The sequence below is a fragment of the Cavia porcellus genome, unplaced genomic scaffold (assembly GCF_034190915.1).
Source record: "Cavia porcellus strain 051 isolate PalLab524CR breed Dunkin Hartley unplaced genomic scaffold, mCavPor4.1 scaffold_5, whole genome shotgun sequence".
NCBI classification, from domain to species: Eukaryota; Metazoa; Chordata; class Mammalia; order Rodentia; family Caviidae; genus Cavia; species Cavia porcellus.
Genome location: NW_026947488.1, coordinates 43,127,114 through 43,154,509, shown reverse-complemented (window position 1 = coordinate 43,154,509; position 27,396 = coordinate 43,127,114). Strand labels below are relative to the sequence as shown.

General features: G+C 38.9%; 1 protein-coding gene across 1 annotated transcript in view; it reads left to right on the top strand.

Annotated features, from left to right (window-relative positions):
* The window catches only part of Slx4ip (SLX4 interacting protein), a 143,313-nt gene that overhangs the window by 81,270 nt on the left and 34,647 nt on the right, over positions 1-27,396 (top strand). The window contains 1 exon segment of the mRNA XM_063248698.1: positions 4,488-4,608. Within this exon segment, the coding sequence (XP_063104768.1) occupies positions 4,488-4,608 (121 nt within the window).

Sequence of the window (27,396 nt, the reverse complement as noted above, 5' to 3'; positions counted from 1 at the left end):
TATTGGTCAGCCGGTAAGATAGATAGTTGGGTATGTATATAAATTTGACCCTTGAACAAGATAGGTTTGGGTTGCACGGATCCATTTATACACAGAATCTATTTTTGGAGATTTGTAATACTTTGAAAACTCATAAATCTTACATCCTAGAAACACTGGAAGAATTAAAAAGTGGGACATGTCAGAAGTGCATAAAATATATAAAGATATTAGTCTATTTTATCATTTCCTACTGTAAAATATATACAGATCTTTTGAAAAAGTTAGTTTGTCCTAAGTTATGTACACAAACACAGTGTGCATGGCACAATATGTACTTGCGATAGATATGAACAAATGTAAAGATGCAATTTTGAATTATAACTGCGTGAGATTACCTGTAGAATATACAGTAGTATGTAATGATTTTATAAATCAACATTACTACTGCGGTAAACTTGGTGTTGCAAATATCTGAGTAAACTGCCATGTGAAAGTCATCTTCACGTGAGCAGTTTCTTTCCAGTGAATTGCACAACAATATAGAATGTTCTCAGCTGGATGTGGTATCACGTGCCTATAGTGCCACCTGTTGTATAGGCAGAGGCAGGAGGATCACAGGTTTAAGGCCATCCTGGGCAACTTAGCATGACCAAAATGAATTTTTAAAAGGGTTGTGGCTATTGTTCAGTGATTGGAGTTGTTGTCATGTGTGAGTCCCTGGATTGAATCTCTAGGACCTACCCCCATGATCTCTTGCAGTTCTGTAGTATTTTTCACTATATATAGTACATATATGAAATATGTGCTAATTGACTGTCATTGATAAAACTTCCAGTGATTTGTAGGCTGTTAGTAGTTAAGTTTCAGAGGTGTCAAAAATTATACTAGGATTTCTGAGTACACAGGGGGGCAGGTCCCCCTTTACTCCTGTGTTGTTCAGGGGTCAACTATATGATCTTTGACCTTGCTGAGCTTCAGAGCTTCACTTTCTTACCCGCAAATGCAGGGGTTTGGCCAGGTACTACCCGTGTCCCTTCTTGGTCCTAAGTTTCTGTGTTTTCACTGCTCTGCTTGCGGCATAGCAAGTATATTTGATTGTCAAGCACTTTGCTTCCCTTTCCAGATCTCTGCTTGCCAAAGGATGAGGGGATATGGCTTTTATATAACTTTCAGAATACTGTTGTGCTTCATTCCCTCCAAGAGAGTCATTTGTGCAGTTACTTTTTAGAGCAAGAAATAAAATTGTTTTATTAAAAGGTAATTTCATATGGAAAAGCTAGTGATAGTAGCCAAAAAAATATTTCCTGTGATAACAGTTTTCAGTCAACTTTTTGAGTTCACTATAACCTCTCCACCCTTCTCCCCTCAAAATTACAGAATAATATGTTTTTAGTTGAAAGGGGATATCATCAAGACTTTGCTGTCATTAGTTTGTGAAGGAGTCCTGATGACCTGAAGCTGGGAAAAGAAGGGACAAGGTTCCGTGTCATAGAATTTATCATTGTGGTAATGTACTGTAGATTCTGCTCTGCTGGTCTTAGTATTTTGCAGGCCAACATCTCCTACTGCTCCTCATCTTCATAGAATTCCAAGCATTTGCTCACTGACACATCTGTGTGATTCAAATCAGTTCATTCATTTCACCAGGGTGACTAATAGTTCACCCAGGGGAAATCTTACCAAAAAACTTCAGATGCAATTTACTTTAAAAGCATTCCAGAATCCATTATTCCAGGCTCAGATCTTCCTGCATTCTCCCTTTGCTTTACTGTGTTGTCTTTAGACCCATTGTGTTGACATTTAGCTAGATTTCCCCAGGAGTCGGTCGATGTAGCTTGTTTTAGGTACACAGGTACATGAATCACCTCCTAGGCAAAGCATGAGGCTGAAGTCTTTTAGCATGCCATATGCAACCACATTGCTCCACCTAATACCCACTTAGGGCATTGCTCCAATGAGAACGCACTTCAGGGCATCTAGACGTGACTTACTACGGATATATCATGCACGACCAGACCTGCAGCGGCAGCTGCAAGAACGCAGCTTTTGCCAGCTAGCTCAGCTTTCCTCTCAAAGTAGGTGGTTTGCTGCCTTAACTTTAAGTGGTTCCTTTAAAATGTATGTTCACTGACACTGAAATTACCCTGGGATAATTTGTGCGTGTGTTTAAGAAAGGAGAAGAGCCAGTTGAAGACAGGTTATGACTTTAGCCTATGTTCAGTGTCTCAACACTTTTGAGTGTGCCTCATTTTTATCTTTAGATCATCTCATGATTGGGATTCCATGAGCAGCCAGTTTGATTGCATTTTAACAGTCACTTTATATAGTGAAAGCCTAAGAATATCCTGTTCCTCATAGAAAAAGGAGCTAATTACATGTATTAAACATATGTTTATTTTGAGTGCAGCACAAGTAGTCTTTGTACCCAAACAGTCAAATTCAAACTGTTCCACTTGGATTCTCTAGGAAGCAAGTATGAGCCCGTTAGGCTTATGAGATGCCGTCTCTGTCTCTTTCTCGATCTTCTCAGCTGCCCCTCCTGGCACCTTGCAGGTGGTTCTCCTTCTCATATCTGTCCTGGCTCTGAAGAGACTGCTGCACCAAGTGTGGCATGATCAGTTACTGGGTGCCTTGGGCACCTTGCACCCCACCTGCTTTTTATTTGTGACACCTACCCCACAGAAGGAGAGCTTCATAACTATAGGGGGAAGCCTTCTGCTATAAGCCTGTGCCCTATTTTTGTCATACTATTTTTAGTTCAAGCCTTATAGGGTATTTATGGTCAAATTTTAGCAATCCTTGTTTCTATATATGTCTTTCACATACTTTCTAGCTCACTCATACCCGAGTCCTGCATGTGAAGCAAAATTCTTTAATTGCTAAAACAACAGTACTAGTCAAGGCTGCCTTTCTGTTGTGTGAACAATGCCAAAACACTCAGCTGTAAACAGAATCTGTATTCTACAAAGCCCTGACTGCATCTTTGGACTGCAAAATGAAAATCAGGAAAGCAGAGTCTAGTGTTTGTATTTTACCAAGAAATTTCTTGTGAGTTAAATCAAGGATTTCATATACTGTGTGAGGGATACAGGTATTTACAATAAAGGAGGTTTTGCTGTGGTTGCTTTTCAGAGCAGCTTAAAACTTTGTTCATGTTTTAATGTATGAAGAGTCTTAAGAGATCAACCTGAGATGACATTGCAAGAAACCAGCAAAACAGGTTTGAAGTGACCCGTGCAGCTCTAAGCCTGCTGCAGCCTTTCCAAATTGGATTTATCAGTCCTTGGGTATCAGTTTTGTATGTAGTGTCCCCTGCTTCCTACAGCAGATTGTGTTTTCCTGGCAGTGCAGGAAACACCACACAGTATATCTTTCCAATGTGTGGTTGGGCTTTTGAGGTTTTTGTTTATCTTCTTATAAATATCACAAATATGTGAGCCAATTGGCATGTCTAGTTAACGATACAGCATGCTAAAATTAAATAAAAACCTGTTTCTATTACCTAATAAATACTAATCTACTTAAGAGTAATGAGAGAAGTTGAATTATTTTCATCATTAACAGACATATAACACAAGCTCAACAAAAGCCAGTGGGCATACACAGTCATCAGCAAGAGTGGGGAAAAATCAGATTGCCTGTTTCCAGTTCTCTGTTTCACTGATTGCTCAATTTTCTTCATCCTTCAGTAGATGTGAAAACCTGAGGCCAGAAACTGATGAATGATGGTGTATACATTCAAAAATTTTTAAACCAAATTTGAAAATTGGGAAATTTTTACATAAACATCACTGTTGCTGACTGCTCTTGAACAGATTAAAAGATCTGGCAACACCAGGCCTCTAAACAGAAGGTTGCTGCACAGCCATGGGGCTTGCCCCTGCGGTCTGGGTCCCTGTTCCGCGCCGTCTGCGCCCCACAGGATGAGAACTTGTTCTTCCTCCTGGCTCCTGCTCTCGGCAGTGCCCTGCCTGGCCACCAGGGGTGTTCCCTGGGCCTTGCTCCCAGCTCCTGGCTCCCTTCTGCTTGTCTCTTTATTCACAATGTAACCACCGTTTGATATTTATAGAAAATGTTCTTTGGTAATTTTTTTTTCTTTTTTTTTTATGGGTACCGGGGATCGAACTCACGACTGCCTGCTTGCAAGGCAGGCACTTATGCCGCTGAGCTAAATCCCCAGCCCCAGAAAATGTTCTTTACCTCACCTATTTTATGGCCATATCATCCAGAGTTTTATAGTGAATTAAGCTTTCTTATTTTTGGCATTGTGAAAAACATGACATGAATTTCCAAGCTCATGCAGTGAAATAACATCATGGTTTTGAACAAACTTCTGTAGCATATTTAAATTTGGGTGTTTTATTTATGTAACATTCCTTTCAGCATTCATAGTTAAATTAAAAAGCAAATGAAATGTCTAGCATTGACTTTTTAATGTTTAAGATGTTAACTGTTTTGCATTGCATTAAATTAGAAAGTTATACCCAATTTTTTATTTACTTTAGGAAATCTGTTTGCTATTAAAAGAAACCATTGACTCAAGAGTTAAGGAGTACTTGGAAGTCCGTAAACAGCACAAGCCATCAAATACAGAATTCACAAGATCCAGTCCCTTGTCCTTAAAAGGTAAGCACAAAGTACTTTGATTTTGGACAAAGAAAATAGAATTTTTGCTTTGTGGAGATGGCAGTTATATTTGACTCTGTCATGTTAGTGTAGTGATACATTTAAAAAGTATGTTGTAATGAAGATACTTTGTTTGGGTAAAGAAAATTAACCAAAAAGCGCTGAAGGGCTTTTAATGGTAGGCAAAATATATAAAAATAGCAAATAAAACATTCCTAAGGAAACTGTAAATTTTTTAAAGGTTTTTTTTTTGACAAATAGTCTTATAAATTGTTTTACATTAATACTGACTTAAATTGACTTAGGCTTTTATACTTTTAAAAAATGTTTTCAAATATGCCATCCTATTTCAAAGGTTCTCAAATGGGCAGTTTTATCCCCAGGGGATACTTGGTAATGTCTACAGACAGTTTTGGTTGTCATTGCTGGCAAGGGGTGGGGTGCTAGTGACATGTAGTGTGTAGGGGCCAGGGATGACACTATGTACCTACAGCCTTTCACCCCCAAACAAAGAATTACCAACCCCCAAACCTGAAGTGTACCAAGGTTGAGGTATCCATTCTGTTTTCTAATAACACAGTGGCATGATAGTATCACTGAGTTCTGAGTGAAGAAGTGAGACTCTGCAAGATTAAGTGGCCTTCCAAGTAAAAGATCATCTCGTTGAAGACAAAGACTGTCACTTATTTAGGATCACCTCCTCTCATTCTCTCTCTGCCCCCAGCACTTAACCAGTGCCTGATACTCATGTGTCATTTCAATGTTACTTATATTGAAAGAGTGGTGGAGAGAACCCAGACCACAGTTCTGACTTCCACTTCTGCCTCAGTGTTCTTCCTAGTCAGTGTTGTGTTTTTAATGTTTTTGGGGTCAGGATTCATAGCACTCTGAAATACAGTGACTGGACTGTTTTGAAATACAACTTGTGTTAATTCTCAGAGAACAGTGACTAGACCGCTCTGTGCCCTCATTATGCTTTTAATGTAACCCTTCTCTACTGTGTCAGGAATCCTTTGAAGGCTTCCTCGATCCGAAGTAATCCTGGTGTAGATGGTGTGGAGGTGGGCAAATGAGTGTTATCCAAGCTGAATGGACTATTCAGTCCGAGCAGCACTGTGTCAGTGGTGCTTTCCTATTTGTCACTCAGTAGTACTATAAATCTTGAGGAAAATAGTAACAGTTTGCATCCAGTGTACCCCCCATTGGATCTGACTGGCGTCGCTTTCTGACTGGTGCCAAAGCAAAGGATCAGCGCAACTTTCCAAGGCCTCCATCTCTGGGGTGATTCATTCTGTTGCTGGCTTGGTCAGTATCGATTCCCAGCCAGCCCTTCCCTAGCCTCCCTTGACTGCCGCATGCTTATGCTTATGCTTATGCTTCCAGCCTGCCTCCTAGTGTAGGGACCGGAGTTCCCACCTCATGGTGACAAGCAAAGCGTTTCTTAAGCTTTTTCTGGGAATATATTTTTTTTTAAATGGAACAGTGTTCTGCCTATACAATTTTGTAGACTTTTTCCCACCTAATATACAGTAAAAGTCTTTCACATCACACACATGACAATTTTTAAAACCTTTTTGTTGTGGTAAAATATATATAACCTATAATTTATCATTTTAACCATTCTCAATTGTGTATGTTAGCATAAAATACACTTACATTTTATTTTATTTTATTTTTGTCTTTTTGAGACAAGGTCTCACTACACAGTTCAGGCTGGCCTTGAACTCCCTTTATAGACCAGCCTGGCCTGGAACTCAAAGCAATCCTCCTGCCTCAGCCTCCTAAATGCTGGGATTACAGGCATGCGTGGCTATGCCCAGCCCTCTTGCATTGTTGTGTAACCATCACTGTTACTACCTATCTCTAGAACTTTTTTAGTCATCCTAAGCTGAATCATTGTACCCATTAGATAGTAATTCCCCATTTTCCCTTTCCCAGACTCTGGTAGCAACCATTCTATTTTATGGCTCTGTGAGTTTGAATTTTGAATTTTTTAGGTACCTCACATAATTATAATTACACAATATTTGTCCTTTCTTATCTGGCTCATTTCCTTGTAGCATAATGTTTTCAAAGTTCCTGATGTAGTGTTTATCAGAATTCCGTTTCTTTTAAGGCCAAATGATCGCACCTGGTAATATTCCAGTGAGTACTGTACCATATTTCTTATTCAGCCATCTCTCAGTGAGCATTTAGGTTTCCACTTTGGCCATTGTGAATAAAGCTGCTATAAACATTAGAGGGTAAATAATCCATTGAAGTCTCTGCTTTCAATTCTTTAGGCTATGGACCTATAAGTAGAAATGCTAATTTTTTTTTTATCGGTACCGGGGATCAAACTCACGACCACCTGCTCGCAAGGCAGGTGCTTATGCCACAGAGCTAAATCCCCAGCCTGAAATGCTAAATTATTGATATACTGCATATTGTTTCCCATAGTGATTGTATCATTTTAATTCCCTCCAGCGGTATATGAAGGTATTGTTTCTTATACATCCTTGCCAGTAACTTCTTTTCTGTTATTTTGATGGTAGCCATTCTTATATATGTGAGGCAGTGTCTCATGGTGGTTCTGATTCATATTTCCCTAGTGAGTTGTGATGTTGACATCTTGTCCTGAGCTTATCAACCATTAGCATATCTCCCTTGGAGAAATGTCTATTTATGGTCTTTGTTCATTTTTTAATTAGATTGTTTCATATGGTTGCGAGATATAAAAGTTCTTTATATATTCTGAATATTCCTTATTGAATTTATGATTGGCAAATATTTTCTTCCATTCTGTGGTTTTTATTTTCATTTTCTTACAATGGACTGACACAAAAAAGCTGTTAACTAAGGTACTGCAACCATGTTGTCTATTTCTTCTGTTGCCTTGCTAACTACAGCATGTCTAAGAAATCATTGCTAAATCCAGTGCCATCAATTTTTCTTTATTTTTCTTTCAAAAGTAGAAAAAAATTCTACAGAATTGGCTTTTATACTCAGTATTGCATCTGTTTTGAGTTAATTTTGGTATGTGATTGAAGGTAAAAGCCCAGCTTCATTCTTTTGCTGATGGTTTCTCAGTTTTGTTAACTTTGCTTGTTGAAAAGACTGTCCTTTCTTCAAGGAGCAGTCTTAGAATTCTCGCTGGAGATCATTAGACATGTACGATAGTTTAGTCCTGAGTTTTCTGCTCTTTCCCAGTGGTCTGTGTATCTGTCCATATGCACTGTGAACCTGGCTATTTAATCAGTTTCGAACCCAGCAAGTGTGAATCTTCTAATTTTGTCGTTCCTTTTCAAGACTGTCTTGACTATTCCAGGTGTGTATAGCCATTTTAATACATGCACAGTATTCAATTACTCTTAATTTATTGGTGGGATATATTTAGATTATGTCTGTTACTTTTACTGTATTAAATAGTGAAATGAACATACTAATAATATACATATTCATCTGAAATACATTTCTAATTGAATGTTCATATCTTTGTTGATTTGTGAGGGCTCCTTAATTACATTACTTTTGTGCCATCTAAGTTGCCAATGACTCTTCACTGTCATTTGCCTCTGAGTTTATTTAACTGGATAACTGCAAACAAGGAAAAGCTCTGTTTGCCTCATGCAGCCTCCAGGGACACTAGTGGGATGGATGCTGGGTTTCCATTTGAGACAGACGTGAGTCGATAAAAAGGCAAATAAAATTACCCTGTGTTGTCGAGTCTTTAGAAAAAAGGCTGGACTACTTATATGCTGTTTTTAAAGTAAAGTTTGTGTGAAGCACCATCTTCCCTCTCCTTCCTCCTCTGACAACAGTTCATCTTTAGCTGGGCAAGTCTTCAAGGTTCACATCTTGACTGGCCAGTCCCTCTCCTGCCTCTACTGGACAACTGCAGCAGGTACTTGGCTGGCTCCTTTCTGTGGCAGTCAGGGCACCATCTCCTGTGAACACTTCAGCTAGGTGATCCCTTAAAATGACACGTCAGTCTTGAGCAGCTCCACCTAGAACCTTTCAGGACTCCCCCCGGCTCTTGGGATGAGGACTGCACCCCTGGGGAGCTGCCTCTCCAGCCATGTCTTAAACATTTTCCATCTCTCTTGCTCTTGCTGCATCTCACTTGATTCCTTTCTTTCAGATCTCTGTCCCTGTGCTTCTCCCAGGACCCTTACCTATACTGGAGCCTCATCTACCCCTGTGGCATCCCCCCATGTCCGATCAAAGTCCATCCCGCAGGGAAGTGAGACCTTCCACAGGATCACTGGCAGGCTGGACTTTCTTTCACACCACTGAATTAACATCTCCTTCTCCACAAATGTGTAAGCCCCTCAAAGACAGCTTCTGCTCCTTTCATTACTCTGTTGTTCTTCTGGTGTGGCGCAGTTTGTGACTTGCAGTAGGCACTTAAATGGTGAGCCCTGGGAATGTTTATCTGTCCTTCTTCTGGTAAAGTTGAGAATTGCTGTTATTTATCCTGTCATATTTCCTAAAAATCTATATCCTTGTTACCTGTGTGCCTTTACTTTAAGTTTATCCATTGGCAAACTCTGTTTAACTCTTAAGACTCAACATAAAAATATTACTTCTCCACAGTCTTTAGTCTTTCTCAGTTTTCCAGCTTCTCTGCTAATAAATTACTTGACACTTTACACTTTTACAACTTCTGTCATGTTGTATTATAATTGTGTTGTAGTTTGTTGACTTGTCTTTCCAGCTCCTCTGGAAGAAAGACTGAATCTTTGTCACCTTTTAAACTCTCTCTGTTCTCCAGATTACCTTGCTGCTTAACTCAGGAGCACAGACAAATAACTCTTCTCCTGGGTTTAAGCGCAGAACTGTCAGTTTCTGAAAGTACAAGCATCATTCACGCAGCTCTACCACAAGAGTCTACTTCACAGACCACTGAGGTTTGGGGCATTCTAGGCCGTGCAGACTTCAACACCCATGGGGCTACACAGTAGCTGTGCCGCTGTTACATTGTTTGTGTAAACAGCATCCCTGTGGAAACTGAATACATGCTTTACCTTTTCCTCAGTACCAGATGCATCATTCTGGACCCTGGTCTAACTGGCTGTCCTCAGCTGCTCCCATACTCTTCCTTAACACCTTTTCAAAACCAATTTCAAAGCCACTTTACCATAAGACCGGTGCTGTTTCCTCTTCCATATTCAGTTCCATGGCTAGTAAATGCAGAGTTGCTGTTACTATAATTGTAGTTTGGTTGAATGTGTGCGGTTTATACTTTATGTCTTCTCATTTGCTTGAGCTTATTTCCTGATCTACATATGCATGTCTTTGCATGGCATATATACTTAGCTGAAGTCTAGGCCAGTGAACATAACTTTGCTCATTGCTCTTTGTTTTTGTTCTGGTACTTGTGCTGGAGATCAAATCTCAGACCTTTGCACTGAGCTATATCCCAGCCCCTTTTTGTTGTCATCGATGTTGTCAACGTTATTGTTTTGTATTTTGGTAACTAGTCCATCATTGTGTTAGGCCAGCTACAGTGAGCCTTGCTCCAATTACTTGGTAAGACCATTGAATTTTATGAGCCCACTGCCTTACTTTGTTCCTGTTAAAGTAAGTTTTTCAGATGTACTGGGCTGATAGTGGTGAAGGAGGCCTTTGTGAAGTCTGTGTGGTGTGGCAGGCATCTAGCAAACATAGGAGGCACATCCAGATTCAAAATAAGGGTCCATCTCAGGGTCCATGAAGACAAGTCCTTGCCTCCCCCATGATGAAGGAGGTCTGATACAACCTATCTGCCAGCTTGCCCCAGCTGCCGGTGATACGAGAGTTGGCCAGAAGGCTCAGAATGAGATATCACGGCATATTAAGCAGTTGGCAAAGCTTGGCCTTGTGAGTTTAAGTCCATGTCTCTGAACCCAAGGAGAACATGCATTCTTGCTGCTGTGGCCACATTGCTTACGATTCCTTTGGCACCTAGGGAAAGAAACTAACCAGCACCCATGGGTCAGTCTCTTTGTCTAGCTCTTTACAAGGACTTCTAAGTGAACATCCAGGAAGACAAGAAGAAGTACACAGTACTTAGGTGGGAGCAAGTGGCAAAATGACCATTCCTTTAAGATACAAATACTCAATAGCTCTGCTTACCTTTTCCCTAGATGTCCTTGCTACAAGTCCTTCTGAGTCCCTGACCATCTGGTGAAACTGTTAACCACCCCAGTGAATTAGTGTAGGTTTCCCTCTCAGGCCATTTTTCTTTGGAGGCCAAGTAGACCCAAAATACATGTTTTAGCGTTGTGCTTGCTGGACAGATTTTCCTTTTTCGCCTCAAGTAGTTACTAAATTGCTTTTACTCACTACTGGCTGGTACCACTCTATTGGACAGAGCTATCAGTTAATTAAGCACAAATTTTTATCTGCTGTTTACTCAGACTTTCATCCTTTCATGTCATTTACGGAGATCAGGGAAGCCTGAAGATATAGTCACTAAAGTTTGTGTTTATTTTTTAGTAGTAAGGGTACAAAATGTATGAAAAGCTTTGCCTTTCTTTTGGTGAGGTTTTTCATATGCACCAGACCACTGGACACTCAGAAACTGTACTTTGAAAGTTTTGTGTCACCTTCTGACTTGCCTACATTCTAGCCTAACATTAAAACTTGCCACTTGCTCCCACCTAAGTACTGTGTTAAATGCCTTCAGTGTAGTAGGTCAGCCCAGTGTTCCATAAGATACCAAGGTCCTGAAGGCCACTGAATAGTAGTCCAGGAGCAGTGAGCTCTGACTATTTCTGCCAATAGACAGAAATGTGCTTCTATTTGGGGGTTCAGAGAGGCAGGTCTTTGATAATTTGTTTTTGAAACAGGATCTCACTGTATATATAGTTCAGGCTCACCTTGAACACACTGTAGTCCTCCCGCCTCAGCCTCCTGAGAGCTAAGATTTTGGCATGTACCACTATACCCACCTCATAAATGTATTTCTGTAATTACTGTTTCTCGGGCTACAAGAGAAACAGATCTTGCCAGTTCTGTAGTACTTGTGCTAAGTGCTACAGTGTTCCACTAGAGAGAGGACTTCTGGAAGAACGCCTGCCTAACCAAACTTGCATTCATCTACCATCACTCTGCAAAACTACAAGACTATCTTTTACCTAAAGTAAAGAGGCACATTGAATGAAGCTATATGAAAGATGAATTATGGACCCTTCAGACTTTTCCTATCCCTAGGGATTAATACTCCTTTTGGTTTACAGTTTTGGTGAGGAGTATGAAGGGAGAGATTGCTAGAGTTCCCCCCCCCCGTCCCTCATTACCGTAATAACTGTCACTCCATGAGACACAGTGTCCAGTGTAGATTCTGTCAGTTGTAGAGTTGATATCTGCCACTTTTACCCTAAGCTACTGAAAAAGCCACTCTAGGTCTGGGCCCTCATTAGATGAATTTAAGCCAAATGTCTCATCCTCCAGTAGGTGACAGCAACAGTGACCCCAAATATAGCATTAACACAGAGACAGTGTGTAGTCATTCTTCAGAGTTCTGGGCATTTGTTCTTTCTCAGAACAAAAAGAAGACTGAAAAAAACCAGAAAAAGACTGGGTGTCTCAAGAGAAAGACCTATAGGATGTTCCCCCCCCCCCATATGTGTCCATGTCTTTTTATAAGAAAGCCCAATCATATCAAATTGGAGCTTACATTAATGACCTAATTTTAACTTAACTACTTCTTTAAGTATCCCATGTCTAAAAACAGTCATATTCCGCTGTACCAAGAGTTAGGACTTCAAAATATGAATGAGGCAGGGGGCAAGTCAGCCTTTAAAATACAGTTTTAGTAGGGCCTGAGTATGTTCTCCGTTTATATAAAGTCATGGATAATCAAATACTAGAGATCTACATGGGTCAAGCCACTCTGACTAGATTCCTAGTAAGGCTGTCACTGGGTTATGACTTGCCAGTCGACCAAGTGACTTACCTAGTTATGGATTTTGAGTACGACCTTTGGCCACCTAGTCACTTATTCTTGGGTTTTGGTGGTCTACAGACACCTTGTCAGTTCTGGTCATTAATTCTCTAGCAGCTGGCTCTCTTTAGGGCATCCCTCATGCCCAATGTGGCTACACGCAAGAGTCTTCCCCGTGCTGGGCTGCACACCATTTTGCAGAGAGCTTTGGAAAACATAATGCACACACGCAGCTCAGCATGCTTACAAGTGGCCTATGCGCCTAGTAACCTGAAGAAAGTTGTGTGCTCAGTGACCCTTGTAGCTATGTTCCAGTGAAGGAACTTTACTCAGTTCTTCCTCCCCTGATGATGACAGTGACCTGCTGGGGCTGAGGGTGGCCAGCATGCAAGCCACTGAGCAGCATGACAGTTCAGGAGAATGCTGGACAAACTGGCTGCCCAGTACCTGGAGCCTTGGGTAGCCCTCCCACTTGAGCTTTGGGGCACTGTGTTCAGGATGAGCCCCTGTCCCCCGGGGCAGCGGCAGGGAGGGAGTCCAGTGTTCATCCATAGCTTTCTCCCTCCACCCTCACTAACCCAGTTTTCAGATTGTGGTGCTGTTGCCTCTGGGCCCCCTGCACATACTGCTTCCACTCTTCTTGGTAAGCTTACCATCCTTCAAGCTTTTGCCAGATGTCACTTTCTCTGAGAAGCCTCATCTAAGTCTCTTGTCCTCTTTCTCAGTATTATGGCTTGTGTCTAAATGTCCTCCGAAAGCCTCATGTAGCCATGGTGGGCCTTTTTCAGAGGTGGCAAAATCCACAGTGTATGACTGACTTATGATGTGAGGCTGGATTAAGGGTGTGTGGTTACCAGTCCACTGACTGGTTTAATACCGCCCTAAGCCCAGGAGCCTGGACACACTAAAAGGACAAAAAGAGACTTGTCCCTTGCTTGCTTGTTTTTGCTGTCCTCTGCCTGCGGTGAACTGTTTCTCCTCTATGATGCCCTTCTGCCTTCCACTCTGCCTTTCAGCCTGCAAACCTCTGTGGACTACAAGCCAAACAAGCCTTTCTTCCATTTTGTCCAGCAACAAGAAGAGTAACTGAAACACTCAGGCAGCTTCCTGTCCCTGCCCTATGTACCTGCTGTCCCTTTACAGTAGTGGTAATCATCATTCCGTTTCCCTGTGTCCCGGATAGAGTCTGTCTTTTAAGAGCAGGGATCTTGTCTTGTGCTGTACCAACTGTGGAGCCAGACCACAGTAAATGAATTGTCGCTGTACACCAGTCACATGTTTCTTGGCCAAAGCTTTGCACTCTGCCTCCATTGCAGTATCTCTTGCCACTTGGGCACAGGGAGAAGTGGAAGTGGTCTATAGTAGCTCTAATAATGCCAGCCTTCCTTTAATATTATTACTTCAGCCAGCCCCTACTGCTGAGTGCCAGCCTGGCAGGTGCCCTCCCTGGGTTGGGGCTCCCCTTCTCACGGGCGGGCCGTACGACAGCCGTTTCTAGCCACCTGTCCCTGACCACTATTCTTTTCTTTTCCTTTCCTTTATCTCTTTTTCTTTCTCTTCTTCTTCTCTTCCTTCTCTTTTTCTTTTTCTCCTCTTTCTTCTCTTTCTTCTCTCCTCCTTTCTTCCTTCTCTTCCTTTTCCTCCCTCTCACTTTCCCTCCTCTCTTTTCCTCCTCCTCTTTTGCAGCACTAGAGATGGAACCCAGAGCCTTGTGTATGACAGGCAAGCAGTCTGTCCCTGAGCTACACCCGAGGCCCCATAGCCACCATTCTCAACCCTATCCTAAAGATGAGAACCAGACTTGGTTCACGTAACCTGTCTAGAGGTCACATGGCTAATCAGTGTCAGAAGCAGTGTGAAACTGCAGCCGCCTGATGTCTGGTTTGTCCATAATGCTGTGTGTCCCTATTAAGGAGAATGTCATGTGTGTTTTCTTTTAATAAAATTTCCTTTTGTCACAAAAACACAACTGTCTTTAAATTAAGCAGGAGCAATGTTCTGTTTGAACTACCTTGTGTCTTTGTTTTAAATTTTCTATCCCCTACGTTCTAATCTTGAGATGAAAAAGCAGAGCTCATCCTCCTGCTCCAAGCACTGCCCTCAGTACCTTGTGTGAGCATTTTTTGTGTCTGGAGCAGTAAGAGTCAATTTTGTTTCACTGCCTATTATTCTATTCAGTGTAACCTTTTCTTGTAGCTAAGATCTGAGAAACCCAAGCCTTTGGAAAATGCCATAAAATAAATTAAATTTTCCTGGGTACTGTGGTTTCTGTCTGCAGAGCCTTTGTTTTTGGCTATTGTACTAAGCTGAATGTTCCTCTAAAATCTTAGCTTAAACCTCCGACCCAAGTGAGCAGTTGTCCCTGAGTCCTTCTGTGGCATTCCAGGTGTGGTGTATGGATGTTCTGGGCTTCCTCTCTTCATCACCACCCACCCCCCTGCAGCATTCTGCGGCAGGGCGCGCCGCCACCATGCTATGAAATCAGTGGGTGTTCACTTAACAGGAGAAAGAAAAAGACACAGTCGCCAAAACAAGCAAGTTCTTCCTATTCTTCCTTGTCTGAGAAACGTTCCACACCTCTCCCCAATGCCTGATGTGATGCAGTCCCTGCCAAAGAAAGCTTCCTTGCTCTAGATGCAGGCTCACTTGTGAGCCCTCTCCCTGGCAGCATGCCTGGGAGTGCAAATTTGTGTATGTGGCATTCTGATTTCTATTTATTTTCCCAGCCCATTGAAAATGGGGGCTTTTCCTCTTTAAAATAAATTTTGGAAGTGAAACACTTTTTCCCTTTTGTGCCCAGCCCTTCCTCGGTAGACACCGTCAGGCATTTTCAGAAATGGCTATACAGACTTACCCCAGACCACCACCCATCCCCTTCCCTTCAGCCAGCCTTTCTCTTCCGTGTTAACAGCTGTAAAAAATACTTTATGTCCAGCAGCTGTGAAACCCAAGTAAACACAGGCCTTCACAAAGAGTGCTGCTTTTGTTACCACTTTCCATGTGAGTCAGCTCTCACAAGGCAGGCCGGGTCTCCTGCCTGGCCCTGGCAGAAGGATAGAGCTGGGCCACAGGCACCAGGAGGGAAGTTGAGGCTGAGTTCTAACTCCACAGTCAGACGTGGAGGACTAAACAAGGAAGAAATGGCTGCTCGTGTGGTTTCATAAACTGTAAAACAGCACATTCCTAGTTATCTGCTATTCTGTAAATGTTCTTAATAGTTTTTTCTATTCACAGCCTTTACAAAGACAAGCGGGTGTCCCTACATCTGTCATGGAGCATGGTGGAAACATATGTTTTCTTTTTACACATGTGTTTAAATAGCTTGGGTTATTATTTACATTTCTCCCCATAATATACTCAATCAAAACATTTTATAGCCTTTTATCCACACATGAAAAGCTTAAAAGGACAGTAATGAAAGCAAGTGCCTAGAAGTCTTTTGGTGAATGTGCCACAGTTTCACCAAAGATTATTTTTCCAGCAATGGGCAATTTGTAGCACTTGAAGTTTTATACTTTTTACTAAAAGTGTGCTGAAGCAGCGGTGACAACATAAGATGCTTTGCTTTCTCAAAAACCAAGGAGACTATCCTAACCATTCATCTCAATAAATAGCAGTAAAATAAATAAATAAACTTTTGGAAGTAATGTTTCCACTTGTTATAGTCACCTGTTGTGGCTCTTGCCAGAACTGTGATGCTGGATCCTTTGTCCACTTTTTACAAGAAACTAAAATATGAAAAAGTCTGATGCATAAGACTTCAAAAAAAGTTTAGAAGTCTTTTCATCACATGAAGTGGTGACACTTTGACTTGACCCACCCATAAATCCTTCTCGATGTTTGCATAGACCTTTTGAGGTAACCCCCAGCCCCTTCCCGCAGACCCACTCCTCCAAACTTCAGAGCAATGACAGGTTTTGTTCGTAAACCAAGTCTGTGTTGCCTTTGTGTAGTTTGAAGTTGCAGTATCAGGTCTGTTGCAAATTTTATAATGATGCAAGTCCACTGTTATTTTTGCATTACATAGGTTTGCTCCTGTTTGTAGCTGGAGTTTTTGCTGCCAAGTTTCTGCATCCCATCCACCCTCCAGTGGTGGGGATTGAACGCAGGGACTCATGCATGATAGGCAAGCCCTCTACCATTAGTTCTACAAACCCAAACCCTTCTGTATATTTGAAACAAGAATGTTCACAGCTACTCTGCCAAATGCCCTAGGACTCTTGGATTCTGGGAAGATCTTTGTCATCGCATACTGATTTGCAAGACTCATAGCAGATACCCAGCAAGTAGTGCCAGTTGTCTGAAAGTCCTGCCCTGTAATTCCATGAGAAGTGACAATTCATTGTTAGATATTTCAAAGACATATATCTTCTGCCAGTCAGGTAGAACTGGTTGGCACTCCTTTCTACTAAAAGTGGAAAAATGGGAAAGAAAATCACTGCTTTTTCATTTTTTGTCTTTTGGTGGGGGTCACAGTATTTTTGATGATGATAGTCCCATAGAAGGCTTTCAGTTCTCCAGTTTCACCCAGCTCTCTTTCTGACTTCCTTATTGGTATTAATGTTAGTGATTAAAGGAGAGTAATGAAAATTGTACTTTTACCTCCACATTAGGAACATAGTGGCACTTCGTATTGTTCCAAGTGATGTAACTGCCACATAGCAGATGTACATGTGCCTGCTGTGGAGTGGAGTGGGGTGAGGGACTCAAGGAGACAGGGAGACCCTTAGCACATAGCGCTTTGACACCTCCTGATTGAAGTCTTGGAAGGAACTACTTTTCCTGTGTTTGATATGTACGAATAAGTAGAGCTTTCCCTCATAAAACAGTGGCCTTTCATCAAACAGGTAACATACAATTCTTTTTTAGTGTGTGAAATGTCGAGTATACTGACAACCCTTTACCTTGTCCTGTTTGTTTCTTGGGAGTTCATATCTGTCAACACTACAGTAGCAGCCTTCTCATATCTAGCGTTGCCTATGGTATTTACCAGTTTGCTATTACCTTTACCCCCTGCTCCTGGCAAGAACCTCTATCAAAATGCCAAGATTTTTTATACCCTTAAGGAATCTTGAAAGAGAAAATACTGTAGCGATCTGACAGATTAAATATAAGTAAGAATCCTCTGACTTTGAAGAGAATAAAGGACATAAAAGGCTGCAATGTGGAATAATGCACAATAGCTTAATGCTTTGGGACTGAGATTTGGTAACTAAATATCTTGGGGATTTTGGAGACTAAAACCCAAATGATGATTAAAAACTGGAGAGCTTTCACTTTCAGATTCCATAATATGGTAGCCTAACTATTCTAATTGTTTAGAATAGAAGTAGAGAATCTACATTTAAGACTTTTTATACTTGCTAGATATTTTCAGTTAACTACATCAACTGTTTATAATCACAACAATGTTATATTCAGTTCAATAACTTCTCCATGCTGAACAAGAATATCTACTTCCTCTGATACTCTACACACCCTGTCTCAAAATGAAATTGCTATAGATTTTTGAGTGAGATTGTTATTCATGAAGCATTAAGAACCACTAGGTTATTCCTAAGGAGTTGAGTGGAGGCATATGTAATAACACTGAATACCTTAGTTACATAGCATGTTTATATTTGTTGTTCTGCCAGAGTACTGTTATTAGAGTCTAAATTCCAACCCAATTAAAATTTCTTTTAACTGTTTGATCATAAGCCATGCAACTTAGTAGAAAACTTGGCCAAATATGTTTTGTGAAATATCATGAGAAAATTGTCCATGTCTACATTAACCAAGAACAAAACTAATTCCAAGATTAAAAAAAAATTAATGCCCTGAAAAGATTCTAATTTTATGTTTTGGGCTAAGGTCAAGTTGCATTTCTAGAGTCATAGATCCATGTATATATCCAAGTAAACGTATGTTTATTGGTGAATGTATAGATAGGTATATGTCCACAAATATATGAGTTGCTGCTAAAGAAAATTAAAATTACAAGATTAGAAAAAGAGACACCAAAAATACGATTTCCTTACAAATATTTGCAAGAATTTTACTTAATTGCAACCAGAAGTCTGACCTGGAAGTGCAGTGTTTTGACCCCCTAGCTGTCTGGTTTCCTATTTGTGATGTTTTGGTCTCTTCCAACTGTGAGAAAATGGATTTTACTTGATTTTAACCCTGTGTATTCTTAGAAACAGCGAGGTAGAAAGTATTCCCTTGGGGGGAAAGAAATTTCTCATTACTCACAAAAATGACTTGAAAAAGTTTCTCTTAAATAGAAAACATTTTTGAAACACTTAGCAAATCTTTCTTTATAAGAAGTACTTGAAAATAAAACAACCTCCGGTTTTCCCTTCTAGGTAATTTGGAAGACTAAGATTTTTGCATTTGTTTTTATTTCAGTAAAGTGTTTTCTAATAACAGTATAAAATTTAGAAATAATCTTATGAGGAAGATTATCTTCATCCCCCCTCATTTTTAGCTCATTAAATGTTTGTCTCTAACCTTTTAGAAAATAAAAATTAGGGTAAGTAAGCTTGAGTGACTATACGAGCATATAATATTTAATGACTGTGAAGACCAGTGAAATTCAGTTAGGGTAGTTGTTTAGGCGAGGAAGTCTGCTGCTGGAAAGTCACAGCATCCTTGCATGAAATGTGCATGGACACATTGCTGTATCCAGTTAAGTGAGAGAGAACATTGTTCCAGGTAGCCTCCTGTAACTTAACAGTGAAATCAGTTGATCTTATCCCATTTCTGAAGGATTAGGCTGATAAAGAAAATTATCATTCTTCAATATTTGTTTCAGAGGTTTAAGAATAAAGATCATTAAACATTCCCATTTAGCTGTAAAACATTTTCTTCAATTCTTTTCTTCTAAATGAAAGCCTTATATATAATCACATACCCATTTAAAGTATATAATTCAGTGCTTTTTGTATATTCACAGAGTTGTACATCACTAAAACATAGTTTAGTATATTTTCAGCACTCCAAAAAGAAACTTTATACCCATAGCAATTATTACCTGTTTTCCACTAATATGCACTTCACTCCTAGCCTTAGGCTACCAATAGTTTAGTCTCTGTCTCTACAGATTTGCCTGTTTTAGACACTTATATAAGTGGACTCATACATTGTGTGGTTCTTTGTAACTGGTTTCTTTCACTAGGTGTGATGTTTTTAAGGTTTATTCACATCATGTATATCAGTAGTGTTTTATTTCTTTTTATTGCCAAATAACATTCTCTGGTATTGATGTACCACATTTTGTTTATCCATTTATCAGTTGATTGACATTTAAATTAGCACTTTTAGGCTATTACACTTTACTTCTTTTTTTTTCTTACACCTAATTAGGCATCTAGCTCAGGTCTTGCACATGCTGAGCAAAGCACTGTACCATTGAGCTGAACCCTCAGCCCTGGGATGTCATGAATGATGCTACTGTGGGCATTTGTGTACAAGTTTTCGAGTGTATATATGTTTTCATTTCTCATAAATCTATACCTGGGAATGGAATTTTGGGGTTATTTTATACCTCTTGTTTAATATATTGAGGAACTTCTAGACTATTTTCCAGTTGGCTGCAACACCTTATATTGCATATATGTATATAGTTTACGAGTTGTTTTTTCCTCCAAATCTTCATCAGCATCTGTTATTCTTTGTCATTTTGATTATATCCATTCTAGTGGATATGAAATGGTATCTCATCATTTTGCTTTCCATTTCCCTGATGGATAATGGTGTTCACCATATATTTGAGGTATTTATTGGTCATTTTTATCTTCTTTAAAGAAATAATCTGTTCAAATCCTTTGCCATTTTTTAAAGATCTTTGGCTGTTTTTTAATTGAGTATTTGTCTTTTATTATTGAATTTTGTTTTATTTTGTTTTGTTTTGGAGACAAGGTCTTATAATGTAGTTCAAGTTGATCTTGAACTCAATATGTAGCCCAGGTCAACCCTGAACTTGAAGTGATCCTTCTGCCTCCACCTCTGGAGTAGTGGGATTACAGCCCTATGCCATCATGCCCTGCCCTATTATTGAATTGTAAAAGTTCTTTATATATTCTATGTGCATTCTCTGATTACATATATAAAGGATGATAGCAAAATACAGTGAATATTTAAATTTTTAAGAAACGTATTACAGGGGCTGGGGATTTAGCTCAGCGGCATAAGCGCCTGCCTTGCAAGCAGGCAGTCGTGAGTTCGATCCCCAGTACCGATAAAAAGGAAAAAGACCAAAAAAAAAAAAAAAAAAAAAAACATATTATAGTTTAAGACATTGCTGAGAATGATGTGTGTTGAAGTCTATGTGTGGGCAGGAGTAAGTATTTTAAATGGCACTGCATCTGTTACAGTAAATTTAAATTTAAATATTCACTTTTTTTTCATTATGCCATATATATTTTGCAGGACTTTGTCCTTGTTTCTTCACTCTTTACATAGTGTTCTTTGAAATAGAAGTTTTCAATGTTGATGATGTCCAGTTTATCTATTTTTTCTTTTATTCTTTCTGAGAAACAGTTGCCTAATTCGAGATCGTAAAGATGTCCACCTGTTTGCTTTTCTTCTAGGAATTTATAGGTTTAACTCTTACATCTAGGTCTTCAACCTAGAACATTTTGAAATGACTATATGTGGCATGAGGCAGGGGTCAGCTTCATTCTTTTGCATGTGGACTTGCAGTTGTCTCACTGTCATATGTTGAAAAACTAGTCTGTTCCCATGTAATTTTCTTGACCTCCTTATTCAAAACCAATTGAGAAATGTGAGTATTGATTTGTAAAATATCAATTCTAATTTCTTTATGCCAGTACTATACCATCTTGATAATCGTATCTTTGTAGAATAAATTTGAAATCACTTTCCAGTTCTTATATTAGATATTTTTATTCTTTCTAGTAGAATTTTTGCTGCCTAAGTCAGTGTCTGTTTTAACCTATTTAGTGCAAATATAATTTTAAACTGGCATAAACACTCGATTTTAATGAATAAATAAAATGCTATTGATTTTACCAAATTTTCTTCTTAGAGCTTTAGATTTAAGTTAAACTCTTTCACAAATTTGTTGACTCTCATTATTTCATTGTAACCAAATTAGCGAAGAGAAAAAAGGAGTCTTGCATATACAGAAATAACTACAATAAGTTATTCTTATTTGTAAAATGTGACTGGAGACTCTTGGGTATAGATAGCTGTTATGTAAAATTAAATGAGTTAAAGAAGCCCAAGATGAAGTTACTGTTCTCATTCTACAATAGCACATTTGCTTGAGGCTTCACAAAGATGAAAACCTTATAGTCACTCCGCAGACCATTTTTGTTTAACTTTCTTTGAACTGTTGTTATCTACTGAGGAAAACTATTTTAAAGATTATAGTTACAGCTCACAATATAATAAAGGATACTTTTGCATTCCTTATAAAATGTTATTTTCAGAGGTAGTGTATTACATATAAAAGCAAGCTTTAATCATGACTTACATTCTGAGACTTCGAGACAGTATTAACACAAATATTTAGAAGAAAAATGTATCATCTTTAAGAGTTTTGAATATTTTCATCAAATGAGGGTGTTTATTTTTAAAAAACTAAATCTTCAAAAGAATCTTCCCTTCTGTTTTTTAAACTTATCAGAAATTTTAAATACATGCAAAAATAGAAATGTATAAAAAATTCTCACCCACATCAGTTTTTTAACTTATGGCTTATATTATTTCATTTATACCTAATTTTCCCTCCCTCTCTTGAGATTACTTTAAAACTAAAAATTATATATAAATCATTCAATAGAAATAAAGGATAGGATTTTTTTTTTTATCTTTTTTTGAGAGGGGGGTCTCGCTATGCAGTTCAAGCTGGCCTTGAGCTCACTTTTATAGCCCAGGCTGGTCTCGAACTTACAAGGACTCTCCCATCTCAGCCTCCTGAGTGCTGGGATTACAGGCGTGAGCCACCACACCCGGCAAGGATAGGATTTTTAAATGATTAAAATGCCTTTAAAGCAAAAAAATTCTTACTGTCAACACATATCTCATCCAACTTTAGGTTTTTCTGAATGTCTGAATTCCTTTATAAGTTGGATTGTTCAAGATCCAACAGGGTTGATCCAAACATTCATTACATTTGGCTGATTCTCTTTACCATAGATGCGTATCAATTTTAACCTACTCTAACTCCCACTGAATATTTTCTTTTTGTACTTAATTTATAAGGAAACCAGGAAAAGTGCCCTCTGGAATTTCCCATATTTGGGTTTGGCTGGCTCTTATCTGCGAGATGATATTAACATGTTAATCAGCCCCTGCATGTTCTGTAAATGGATAGTGAAAGCTTGAGGCTTAATAAGATTCAGGTGTTTCCTTGGTGATGACTTTTGTTGTTGTTGTTGTTGCTGTTGTTGTTTTTCTCTCCCTCAAGAATTCCAGGTGACAGGTAGGACATGCATGTTGGATTTCATCTGGTACTATGTGATTAATGGTTGTATCTTTACTAATTTCATTTTAGCAGTATGTATAAATGAAGTTTTTATTCTATGCTTTTTTAACTCAGTAGTTTAGATTTATTTGAATCTGTATTACTGTTAAATGCTATTTAAACAAAACAAAGTTGTATGTCCCTTTACATATTCTTCTGTTAAACTAATTCAGTCAATTAACGTAAGAATAAAAGGTATGATTTAGAAATGAAATCTGAACATTAGCATACAGTTAGTTCCTTTTCTAACCCGAGTCCGTGTAATCTGACTTAGCATCTGAGTTATAATTGGAATTCATCGCATACCTATAATTTTAAGTTCTTTAAATATTGCAATAACAGGGCTGGGGATTTAGCTCAGCGGCATAAGCACCTGCCTTGCAAGCAGGCAGTCGTGAGTTCGATCCCTGGTACCGATAGAAAGGAAAAAGACCAAAAAAAAAAAATTGCAATAACATGTTTTTATGTGAACTTGTAGAAGATAAAAATTATGTAATGTTTTTTAAAATTCTGTAAAAAGTAGATCAGCAGTCATTTACAAAGGAAGAAAACAAAGAAGGCATGAGATCTGTTCTTTGAAATCCTCTAGAGTATGATAATAATTGAGCTAATATGCATTGGCTTCTCATAAATTGCCTTGGTAGTTTGAGTCTCGAGTGCCCTAGAAATTACCTTTCTCCCCATGCCTCTTTGTTGTTGCTATAGTGCTCCTGCTAACGGCCTATTTGTTTGTCTTTAAAGAACTAGAGTAATTGATCTCTTATATTCACAGTCAGAATTTACATTTTGTGTTTTTCTTCCAAGAACTCTGTAAAGCACTACCCTAACTCTAACAGTAGTCTTACTGCTCAGAATGACACAGCTCAGTAAATTAGCAAAACAGTACTTAGAACTAAGTGACTTTCAAACCTGACTGTGCATCAGAATTCCCTGGAGTTCTTTACAATGAATACAGCTTCCTGGTACCCGTTTCATATCTACCTAACATTCCTAGGGCCTGAGGGATTCCGATTCCCTGAGTGATTTAGGTATATGGGTTAGAGACTCATGATTGAGAATTGGAAAGACCCTAGAGTAGTAGCTGCTTATTTGAACTTTATAGTGGTTTTTTTAGCAACTGGAGGAACAAGTAGAAGAGATGATAAACTTTGGGAATATTCAGTGTTTCTTCCATAACTTGAGTGGCAGTGTCAAAATTGGGGAAGAGACCAAGCAGCTTGTATAGTGGGATAGATATTCCAAATCACTCTGACAAAATTAAGAGGCATGTTTATTATAACCATATGCTGAACAGCAAGTGTAGAACAGAAACAGATTACCTGAACATCAGAAGAGGAAGCAGAAAGCAAGCAAGCTTGGGACGAGGAAATCAAAACAGGAATGTGGCATGAAAGAAACACACAGTGCTCTTCCTTTAGTCTGCCAGTTTGCCTAGGAAACTCCTGTTTTCTGTGTCTCATCTTTACAAAATTCCTGGAACAAAGGTTTGCCTTTTTGTGTCCACTTTTTTTTTTTTATTGTTCTTTTACCTGAAGCTACCTCAGAAATGATGCCAGTCAACTCCTGATTATAACTCAGTGTTTCAGTATTTTGTTCTATTTCTACTAGTAAGGCTTGCTGGTGTTTGATCTTTTAAATTCTTTTCAAAGACTACTGCCTTGGTTATCCTCCGGTCTAGCTACTCCTTGTGGACTCCTTTTTCCACTGACCCTCATGCATTGGCTTTGCTTTGTCATTGCTCACTGGACTTGCCCCTGTGGAGCCTTTTTGCCTTTTGAGCAGAGCTGCCTGAGTGCATACCCAGCCTTGATCTCTCCCCTTGTACTCTACACTTTATTTCCATTTGATTTCTAGACGACTTTACCCAGATTTCATTGATTCTTCTTCCTGAAGCATAGCTTTAGCATCTTATCAGCTTCCCCCAACCCCATGTTCTGTAGCAAGCTTCCATTCACCTAAAATGTACCTGCAAGCCAGAAAAATCTTCATCATAATTTGTCCCCTCCTGCACATATTTAATTGACAACTGAGCCAGTACCGACTCTATCACTGTGTCCCTTTCTCATTAGTCCTCTGCCTGCTGATGAGTCTTACTTTCTCCCACTTGACTTTATTAAAAGAAAAATGAGACAAAATAAACTTAATAGAGTTCATTTGAGCAAAGAATAAAGCATCAGTCAGCTAGCATTCTAAATCACATGAGGTTTAGAAAGCTCTACTCTAGTAGTGTAGGCAACAGGCTGAACATGGAACCACAGTACAGGGATTACTTGATAGGCTACAGATATTTATTGAATATGGTTGGATAGGAAGCCCTTAGTTATATAATAAATAAGCTAGTTGAGTCTGATTGACCAATGCTGAATTAAGAATTAATCAGCTGAATGCCTCAAAGGTTTTGTTTGTTTACAGAAACAACCTTGGGCTAATGGTCTCCTGCTTATTTTGCTTTAGCAGATTGTAGTAGCTTCTGCCAGTTTCAACCACTCTGTGCCTTGAGAGAATGCAGGCATATGTGCTCCTGGTCTAATTTTTTTCAAGAGAAACTGAAAATCTGTATCTTTCACAATTCTTGAAATGTTTGTAACTTGTTTGGAAAATTTTAAGAGATCTTTTAAAATGGAAAATGAAGCAACATGAATGATATACTGTACACTAACAACAAAATCACTGAGAGAGAAATAAGAGAAGCCACACTCTTCACACTAGCATCCCCCAAAATGAAACACTTAGGGATTAATCTCACGAAAGAAGTAAAAGATGTATACAGGGAAAATTATAACACCCTGAAAAAAGAAATCGAAGAGGATCTCAGAAATGGGAAAGACATGGCCTTGTTCATGGATAGGAAGAATAAATATTGTGAAAATAGCCATTCTCCCAAAACTGTTACACAGATTCAATATACCCAATAAAAATACCATTAACATACCTCATAGATCTAGAGAAATCACTCCTAAAATTCATCTGGAACCAGAAGAGACCTAGAATAGCAAAGGCAATTCTAAGCCACAAAGGCAAGGCAGGAAGCATCACAATCCCTGAAGTGAAGTTATACTACAAAGCTACTGTAATAAAATCAACATGGTACTGGAATAAAAATAGATCTTAAGATCAATGGAATACATTAGAAGATACAACCACAACTACAAACAAACTCAACCACCTTATCTTTGATTAAAAATGTGCCAAACATGTTCACTGGAAGAAAGACAGTCTAATAAATGGTACTGGAAAAACTGGCTCTCCATAAGCCAAAAACTAAAACTAGGCCCATGCCTATCATCATGTACTAAATTAAAATCTAAATGGATCAAAGACCTGAATATTAAGCCAGAAACGCTAAATCTGTTGGGAAACAAATTAGGTAAAAATCTTGAAGACATGGGGGTAGGTAGAGAATTCATGAACATGAATCAAACCGCATGGAAAATACTTCCCAGAATCAATAACTGGAATCATGTCATATTAAAAAGTTTCTGCATGTCAAAAGAAATCTCCAGTATGGTGAAAAGAAAACCCACAAACTTGGAAAAAATCTTAGTGAACTGTCCCTCAGACAAAGGAGTTTTGTCTAAAACATATAAAGAATTTAAAAAAATCAGACCCCCAAAATTCAAAGACCCAATCCAAAAATGGGCATCTGAAATAAATACACAGTTCTCAGATGAAGAAATACACATGGCAAATAAATACAGGAAAAAATGTTTGTCATCATTAGTCATTAGAGAAATGCAAATTAAATCAACACTGAGATTCCATCTTACTCCAGAAAAAATTGCCAGGATCAAGAAAATTACCAACAACAAATGTTGGAGAGACTGTGGGGAAAAAGGAACTCACCTGCACTGTTGGTGGGAGTGTAGACTGGTGCAACCAATATGGCGGTCAGTCTGGAGATTCCTCAAAAAGCTGGGATTGGAAGTTCCATTTGACCCAGCTCTTCCACTTCTAGACATATTCCCAGGAAAACTGAAAATATCATACTACAGTGATATATGTGCACCCATGTTTATAGCAGCACAATTTGTAATATCCAGATCTTGGAAACAAACTAAGTGTCCATAAAAAAAGTTGTTGTATTTTTACGCAATGAAGTACTATTCAGCTATAAAGAATGATCACATCGAGATATTTATAAATAATTGGATGCAACTTGAAACCATACTCATAAGTGAAATAAATCTAACTCACATGTATAAATACTATGTAGTCTCCCTAGTGTAAGAAATGGTAAGAGTACATACAATTTTATGGTAATCATGATTCCCCATTACACTGCTTTGAAGCCTTATAATGTTTTCATTCGTTAGTTGGAATGGTTTTATTCTGTTTCACTTGATTTTATTATGTGTGATGGTATGAACAGCTATTTTGAAGAAAACAAGACATTATGGCCGCCATT